This window comes from Rhinolophus ferrumequinum, chromosome 18 (genome assembly GCF_004115265.2).
Source record: "Rhinolophus ferrumequinum isolate MPI-CBG mRhiFer1 chromosome 18, mRhiFer1_v1.p, whole genome shotgun sequence".
NCBI lineage: Eukaryota > Metazoa > Chordata > Mammalia > Chiroptera > Rhinolophidae > Rhinolophus > Rhinolophus ferrumequinum.
In genome coordinates, this window is record NC_046301.1 from 28003447 (window position 1) to 28013140 (window position 9694).

General features: G+C 33.1%; 1 protein-coding gene across 8 annotated transcripts in view; it reads left to right on the forward strand.

The window, feature by feature from the left end:
* Positions 1-9694, forward strand: part of RXFP1 (relaxin family peptide receptor 1) — an 87009-nt gene extending 77315 nt beyond the window's left edge. Inside the window, exons 14-19 of one of the 8 annotated variants that reach the window (XM_033134501.1) lie at positions 1201-1272; positions 2155-2226; positions 4044-4273; positions 5794-6204; positions 6807-7025; positions 8919-9694. In XM_033134501.1, coding sequence (XP_032990392.1) covers positions 1201-1272; positions 2155-2226; positions 4044-4273; positions 5794-6204; positions 6807-7025; positions 8919-9220 — 1306 coding nt within the window. In that variant the 3' untranslated portion in view covers positions 9221-9694. The remainder of the gene's footprint in view (positions 1-1200; positions 1273-2154; positions 2227-4043; positions 4274-5793; positions 6205-6806; positions 7026-8918) is intronic. The other 7 variants (XM_033134504.1, XM_033134503.1, XM_033134506.1 and 4 more) reach the window with 7 other exon arrangements.

The window sequence follows — 9694 nt, forward strand, 5'->3', positions numbered from 1 at the left end:
GATAGTATTATAAAAGAAATTGCTTTCCTAATTTAATATTTGGATTATTCATTGTTAATGTATAGAAATGTGTTTGATTTTTGTACATTGGTTTTGTATTGGGGAACTTTGCTGAATTTATTAGTTCTAACAGTTTTATTTTGTGTGTGTATCAAATCTTTAGGGTTTTCTACATGTTAGATCATGTCATCTATGAACAGAAGTAATTTTACTTCTCCCTTTCCAATTTGGACGTCTTTTATTTCTTTTTCTTGCCTAATTATGTGGCTATGACTTCCGGTACTACGTAGAATAGAGGTGGCGAAAGCCGAATCCTTGTTTCTGACTTTAGAGAAAAATCTTTCAGAATTTCACTACTGAAAGGCTATGCTCTCATGTATGGCCTTTACTATGTTAATATAGTTTCCTTCTATTCCTAGATTTGTTTCTTTTATACAACTCATTTTTCGTTGTCATTCTTCCTCTCTTTCCTTTTTTTTGTAATCCCCATCTCCCAGCAGCATCCCCCTCCCGCTCCCCCACCTAACTAATGGTCTAATCTAGAATAAATTTCTTAAAAGGAGAACTTGCCCTGAGAAGCTCTCTTTAATCAATAATTCTTGTTTCAAGGTGTTGTTTCACAAAAATTCTGAAATTTTCTACATTTAAATTTGGCTATACTGTCACGCTAGACTACCTCTTTGTTCCTAGCTATATAGCCTTTTATTTATCATTTTATGTCTCACAAATTGCTACTATAATATGCCACTCTTGATATACGATTTATGTAAAAAATATTAAATGTGATTCTATTAATTCCAATTTTGACGAAATAAGGTTATTTTTCTTTTATTTAAGGCACATCTTATCCTAGGTAAAATGTGAAGTGCGTGTGGTTTCTCTCTGGGTTCCCTACCACTTGTCTGCTATGAGCCATTTCTTAACAATTTCACCTTTATGCTCAAGTTGTCTTAACTCTCTCTCTATCACTAACACAATCATAGAGTACTTACTAAGAGCCAGGCTCTGTTGTTCTAAGTGTTTTTCTTATCTCCATTAATTCATTTAAATGTTCGATGAACCCAATGAGGGAAGTGATATTACTGTACTTTTTTTGTTAATGTTTAAAAGTAACCCAAAGTCAACAGATACATTTTCTCTTTACTCAAGCAGTTTCTAGAAATGACCTATTGTTTCTTTTTTTTAAAAAAAAAAATACAGGAATCTTTCCTATAACCCAATCCAGAAAATTCAAGCAAATCAATTTGATTATCTTATTAAACTCAACTCTCTGTAAGTATACACTTATGCAGATAGTTTTATGATGAAATTGTTATTTATATACTAGTAGCTAATAAATTCTATAAAATAAGATTTATAGAATTTTTCAAATGAGAAGCTGTATTTCCAGGATATTAGTTAAGCTCCACCAAACCATATAAGATCAATGCTTGCTGGGCTATGAACAAACAGATAAGCTATTAGTTTTATCTTATGTATTTATAAACTAAAAATTAGGCAATGAAGAATCATTTTTGTATTTTTCTGTAATCACCAGGAGCTTATATTGGATTGTTTGCTTTGATCCTCTGAAGGCATCTATGCATATTCATTCCTCCATTAGCTCTGGTTTCTAAGAATTTATATAGCCATCTTTATCCCAAAATGGAATATTCTAGATTATATAAATCATTACTGGTACCTCCTCCCCCCCGCAAAAAAAAAAATCTTTCAGGGTCTAAGAATTGCCTTAAAAGATAAGCTTCAGTTCATTTAAGTGTTCCCTCAGTAAAATGACATTAATATTGGAAAAAATTTATTTAAAAATTATTAGAAAAATTTCAAAAAATATAAAACTCCTCTGCTATTGTAATATTGTTTAAAAGGTAATAATTGTTCATTTATTCCACAAATAGTTATTGGAGTAGTTCCAGTGCACAAAGCATTGTGCCATGATCTATGTGGATCCAAACAATTCAATTAAGAGACACATATGTGTACAAATAGAAACAAAGAGGAGTTGGGGAAGTGCCTAGGGCGGGCTGAATATGAATTTTTTGGCTCAGAGTAAGTGTTAACTAACAGCATTTTATTAAATTGTCTTTCACAAAAAGTCATTTTATTATAAACCCTGTGTAACATATATTATTCTGATGATTAATTTGATATTTTTAGCAGCCTAGAAGGAATTGAAATTTCAAATATCCAACAGAGGATGTTCAGACCTCTTCTGAATCTCTCTCACATGTAAGCAGATGTGTTTCTTGCTCTTCCCCTTGATTTTGATCTTTTATGTTTCCACGTGTTTGCGCTAATACATCCGTACCCAGTGCATCCAATCTAGTAACGTGTCTACTTACGAATTTGCCTAAACAGTAATTAACCTTAAAGTGTTGATATTGAGTGGGTTGATATTTAGTTTTCCACGGTGTGGTAGAATCAAAGGAGAGTTTTGCATGTTAGCGTGGAGGGAACCCTCTGTCTTGTTAAGTTCTCCTCAGCTCTGTTACCATTCATAGCTATTAATGTTTGCCTAAGAGCTAGTAATTTGCTTCACCTGGTATAAGCACCACCAGATGAAGAAGTAGGAATTTATAAAAGCAACATAAAATAAATATAAATAAAGAATTTCTGTAAATGGAGGAGGGGAATTTCTGTAAAGGGAGAAGTTCTCCTAAGGAGAACATCCCTGCAATGTCAGGGCATGATTGGAGCAAGTGTGTACGGATACGGTGGTAAACTTTGAAAAATCTTTTATTCCAATAGTATATCTCATTATACCATGGATTCCATGACTTAGAAACATTTTCTTTAATTCTGTGTAATCTTATATAGCAGGTATTAAAACGATCTCTTTGCCTGGGTAATTAATTCTCAATAATTTAGAAAGCGTCATGTCAGCCACCACCACTCTATAATCTTGCTTATATTTTAAATCTAACACAGGACACTCTGTTTTTGTCTTCCATAATTCCTCAGAGGGAATGCTTATACAAGCTTCCTTGGTTAAACACAGCATAAAACACTCTGACTAAATTAAGCAAAGCAGAGTTTATTGGAAGAAAATGGTGTAGCTCACAAAATTCAAGAAACAGCTCAAAAAACAGACTTGAATTGAGCAGAAACCATGGCAGATCTAGGGATCCAGGCAGCAACAGTTAAACCGCAGGATGGTATACGACAATTGTCAAGCTTTTATGTAGTATTACTGAAACGCTGTATACTCTAAAGATCATTTATGTTTTTTGCCAGGGTACATGGCTTTAGAGGCTATTAGATCTAATTTGAATCCCAATTTCGATGTTTATTTGAAAATTGCCTCGCAAATAATTTGCCTTCATTGAAGATCCATGTCCTCCTGGTGATACTAATACCTACCTCATGGAGTTGATAGCAGAATTTATTCCTGAAACAGAGAAAATGCTCAATAAACAATGTTGGTGTTGGTGGGGACACAGTAGTAATTGCTGATTATCCAGGTGGTGTCTTTATCAACAGGGAGGTCTCTATTGATGAAAGAATTCACTCAACAAGTATTATTGAACACCTTATTGTGTACCAAAATCTAGTGTGAGAGCTAGGCATCCTAGCAAGTAGTCACAGATCACACAACTTCTATAATAGAAAAGCCGTGAAAGTGCAGAGGAGAAAGCACTGACTGAATCTGTCTCAAAAAGCAAGACCAGTTGCAGCAACAGTAGGAGTGATGTAACCTGTGCATTCACATGGGCTAAACACTAAAAACACACTGAAAGTTTCCTTGCCTGATTCCCTTGATCACATGCTGACAGGATATTTATATTCTCAGACATGTCTAACACTTGGGTGTTCATTATGCCTATTTGCTGCTCTCACCCACACATTCTTTTATTATACAAACTAAAATCAAGTTAAAGAGAAGTAAACTGAAGTTTAAACCCTCAGATGCCATAATGTTTTACATTCCTCTGAGTCTCGTATTCAGACATTTTCCTTCTACTGAGAAAATGTAGAAAATAAATATTAATGGATAATGACATTGGATTCCATTTAAAACCTCGTTTTACCTTCTTTCTGTACATTAGCTATTTTAAGAAATTCCAGTACTGTGGATATGCACCCCATGTCCGCAGCTGTAAACCAAACACTGATGGAATCTCGTCTCTAGAGAATCTCTTGGCAAACGTCATTCAGAGAGTGTTCGTCTGGGTTGTGTCTTCAGTTACTTGCTTTGGAAACATCTTTGTCATTTGCATGCGACCTTATATCAGGTCTGAGAACAAGCTGCATGCCATGTCAATCATGTCTCTCTGCTGTGAGTATTTCCTGGTTAAAGAGGAATTATAGTTGTGAAATACAGAAAAGCATTGCTATTAGAAAATAAGTAAACAAAGTAGAATTATGCGATTTTTAAATTTGTCTCCTTTTGGCTCATATGTTGTTTTCACATTCACTACAATGAAAATAAAATTATTCTAGTGATAAGAAAGAAAATAAGTTTTTAAAACAAGAAAACTCAGTCACTTTACATAGATTAATGAAGCTTTCATTCCTTAGTTTTGTCTCATAAGGAAGTATGAAAGCAAATATATAAAATATTTTATTATAAATAAAACCTTTTATGATCACATTTTTTTCATAAAGAGCTGTATATACTTTTTTGTTTGCATGTCCAGTTCATAGATATTGAGTTAACAGATAGTTGTTTTTCTAGTCTCTGAGCTACTAGAATCTTTTCCATTCATAATTTGAAGTATTTAAGTAAGAAAATGTTTTTAGGTCGTATAAAGTTTTTGAAATGTGATTTCAAGGTATTATGTTAGTGAAGACTACAAAAAAAATAAGCAAGAAATCAGTTGTCAGGGTGTTTATAGTGGCCTATAATTTATCCATATTCCTCAAGCAAGTGTCAATCTACATAATGTTCTCCTTTTTTATGTGTACTGCCCCATATCTCACCCCAATCCCATGTAAAGCCTACTGTCTAGCTGGATTTTTTTGCATTGCAAAGTGTGTAAGAAACAGAACTCAGAAATTGTTTATTACTTTGTATTCTTAGTTACAAAATTTTAAATATTCTCAACTTCCCTGGTGAAAGCTTGAATATAACTGCAGTGTTTAAGGATTAGGATCAGCCTTAGGATTTATACAGTGATGTGATTTTAGGAACTCCGTGTAGAAGTTTGAGAACCTAAAATGAGACAGAGAAAGGTATAAAAATGGGAAGTGACAATCACAGCAAACAGGTTTGTTTAGGCCAGAGCTTGAATAATGTAAGCCCCCCTAAATTGTACTGAATGCAAAGCACTTCATAATTATTCATATCTTCTAAATTATGGGCCTCAAAATTCAGAGTCATTACTCTATCACAGCAACTGATAAATTCTTTCCTCTGGGATTTTGTATGATGCCCTTAGCTTGTTAAGCTGGGAGAATTTCAGTGGAAGAGGTAAACCAAATAGTAGCATCCCCATTTTATCCCTAATCAAATGCTCAACATAATTGTATTTTATTCATTTATTCAGTACTTTTCATGGGACTTGAAGGGATCACAGAACAGACAATATCTCTGCTCTCACAGACTTGTAGGTATATTAGAGGAAAACAGAGAAATTATCACATTTTAGCTGTGGAGGGAGCTATAAGAGTGGTTCTCAAAGACAGTTGAAGAAGTCCTTACTCATAAATGAATTCTTAGAATAAAAAATTAGATCCCCCCAAGATAGAAGAAACTCAGCAATTTCTTTTGCTAATACTAAAAATATTACTGCTTATTGATAATTCCATTATACCTATTTATTTCTCTAAATGTGTGAAATTTCCTGATCCCTATAGGTGCCGACTGCCTAATGGGAATATATTTATTTGTGATTGGAGCCTTTGACCTAAAGTTTCGTGGAGAATACAATAAGCATGCACAGCTGTGGATGGAGAGTGTTCATTGTCAGCTTGTGGGATCGTTGGCCATTTTGTCCACCGAAGTATCAGTATTACTTTTAACATTTCTGACATTGGAAAAATATATCTGCATTGTGTATCCTTTTAGATGTTTAAGGCCTAGAAAGTGCAGAACAATCACAGTTCTGATTCTCATTTGGATTATTGGGTTTATAGTAGCTTTTGTTCCATTGAGCAATAAGGAAATTTTCAAAAACTACTATGGCACCAATGGAGTATGTTTTCCTCTTCATTCAGAAGATACAGAAAGTATCGGAGCCCAGATTTATTCAGTGGCAATTTTTCTTGGTAAGAAATTATGTATTATAAACAACTCTTTCATTCAATTGTTATAGTAAATCACAATATGAATCTCATTATACCTTTTAATATTTACAAATTTTTATTTCAGATCTTTTCATCTTTAATCTCAATGACATTGGATGTAGAATCTATTAAAATCCCCCAGAGAATTTTTTTCTAAATTTTCTCTTTATCATATAAATTCCAACATGATGTACCTTAATAAAAGACAAGACACTAAACACTTTTATTTCATGCATTCATCCTAATAATATTAAGCAAAATCTGTTTTAACTCTTTGTCTTTATAATATGAACAAATTCAAAGTAGCCACGTAAGTCTTTGGCTTGAGAGTAGACAAACAAGTGTTTTCTCTTGTAAAAAAACATTTTACATGTAACTTAAAGAAATTGAATTATGAGAAAAAAGAACTAGAAAGATCAAATTAATAGGCCCAGGATATTCACTGAATCATTATAATCTGATTTTAATATGCTTTATGGTCTTTGTGTTTTCTCCTTAATAATAACATCTAAGGGTATGATGTGTTTTGTTTGTTTTGAAAGAATGTTTATATACATGAATAATAATCTTTGTGTTCTCAATAGGTGTTAACTTGGCGGCATTTATCATCATAGTTTTTTCCTATGGAAGCATGTTTTATAGTGTTCATCAAAGTGCCATAACAGCAACTGAAATACGGAATCAAATTAAAAAAGAAATGATTCTTGCCAAACGGTTCTTCTTTATTGTATTTACCGATGCATTATGCTGGATACCCATTTTTGTACTGAAATTTCTTTCACTGCTTCAGGTAGAAATACCAGGTACTTTATTTTTTCTTTCTATAAAGAAATAATATCTGTTTCCGCAGTGTTCCTCTAAGAAAGAAAATTAAGGTCCTTAACACTAACTCATTTCAAGAATTATAAATCAGAGTTATATGTACTTCAGTCTGTTCATCAGTAAAATGTTTACTGGGAGGAAGCTGTTCAGTTCTTTCCACAATGCCTAAAAGCATAATTACAATTAGAGCAAAGGAACAATAACTCAAATAAATTACACTCAATGTGTTGAAATTCTGGTAATCCCATGCTTAAGATGACCAGAAAGGAAAACAGGTCAAAACGATTATCAAATAATTATTTTATTGATTTCAGAAGGTAAGAACATTTTCTTCCCAGAATACAATTGCATAGCCCAAAGCAATTCAAATAACATTACCCCAGAGTATGAGAGATGAGAGAAGGAAACATGCTTCGTATTTAAAAATAATGTGCATCATATTGATTAGGATGCCTATTATCAAAAACACAGAAAATAAGTATTGATGAGGATGTGGAGAAAATGGTACTCTTGTGCATTGCTGGTAGGAATGTAAAATAGCACTGATGCTGTAGAAAACAGAATGGTGGCTCCTCATAAAATTAAACAGAATTACCATATGGGCCAGCAATTCAACTACTGGGTATACACCCAAAAGAACTGAAAGCAGTAAATCAAACAGGCATTCATACGTGTTCATAGCAGCATCGTTTACAATCCCCAAAATGTGGAAACAACCCAGTGTCAACAGTGGATGGGTGAGTGAACAAAATGTGTTCACAAAATGTAATATTATAAAGGGAGGAAATTCTGATACATACTCCAGCATGGATGGACCTTGAAGACATTACGCAAGGTGAAATAAGCCAATCACACAAGGACAAACATTGTATGATTCCATGTCTAGGAGGTAACTAGAGTAGCCAAATTCATAAAGACAAAGTTTGTAATTGGTGTTCTCAGGGGTTGGGAGAAAGATGGGATGGGGAGTTATTGTTTAATAGATACAGAGTTTCACTTTGACAAGATGAGAAAGTTCTGGAGATGGGTTGTGGTGATGGTTGCACAACAGTGTGAATGTACTTAATGCTGCTGAACTATATACTTAAAAATGATTAAAATGGTAAATTTATGTTATGCATATTTTACCACAATTTTAAAATGTGCAAAATCCTGTTCACTGTATGCATAGTGCAGTATATATTCACATATAAAAAATTGATAAACAATTTTAATTTTGTTTTATCCCATGGTTAGCAGTGATAATATCTTACATTTTATAAGCAACAAAGGAAGATAGCATTAATTAAATTATAATAAAAATCTGAGTATTTGGTAGTTTCGTACATACTACAGTGATTTTTTAAAGATAGGTTTACCAAAGATGTTTTTACTGAAATAACTATCTAGTCGAAAGCCTAAAAATGCATACCTATTTTTAAAACCAAATAACCAGAAAGAAATTTATTAAAGGTAAGTCAATATATTCTAAGCAATACTATCTAGTAATTATCTAGTACTATCTAGTAATTAAAACATTTGAAAAAAGTATGATTTAATACTAAACAATACTGTTTTTCCTAAAATGGAATCATATTATGATATGTAATCACTTGGCAGAAAATATTCCTACCTAATGAAATACTTTTGTTGACATGTTCATAAAAGCTATCTAGCAACAAACCCTGTTTTTTTGCAGCACCAGCACTTCGCTCAAACACTGGCACCCTGGAAAGTCATCCTGGAAAAACATGTATACTTGGTATTCAATTATATGACATGAAAGGGAGAAAAATAAAGACTCAAAAGGGGGCTGGGATAGAAACAAGGAAAAGGGGGTTCTATACCTTGCAGACATCCATAAACACTAAAACTATTTCAATTTTTTCTTCCAGGTACCATAACCTCTTGGGTCGTGATTTTTATTCTGCCTATCAACAGTGCTTTGAACCCAATTCTCTATACTCTGACCACAAGACCATTCAAAGAAATGATCCATAAGCTTTGGTATAACTACAGACAAAGACCTATTGACAGCAAAGGAAGTCAGAAAACATATGCTCCGTCATCATTCATCTGGGTAGAAATGTGGCCACTGCAGGAGATGCCACCTAAGTTAATGAAGCCAGCTTTTTTCACAGACCCCTATGATTTGTCACTAATTTCTCAATCAACCAGACTCAATTCCTACTCATAACTGACTTGGAACCCCATTTCTACAGAGAATGCTGTGGAATGCTTCGTGATGGATTTTATTAGTATAAAAGGAATGTCACAAAATTAATTTATAATAATGGCTAACATAAATTAGCTCACAAAGACATGAAGTTATTTGGGGAAAATCAAAGTAACTGATGCCCATATAAAAGGAAATAAATTATATTGATAATGTGGATATACTAGCACATATTTTGCATAGGAAATTAAGAGAAATCTATATCAGAAAGATTTTTTTTTTTTTTTTGCATTTATTGAATACCCACTAAGTATATGGCACTGCAGAAAGTCTTGGAAGTAGACAGCATAGAACCTTTTCAGTTTTCAATTGTGTTTAACTACAACAGAATATACAAAGTTCATCTACAGCTCCTAGTTTAAGGTAGAGCTTTGTCTGTCAAGCATATCAATAAGAATCACGGACACTTTTAAATGAAGATTTAGGGTTTAGGAA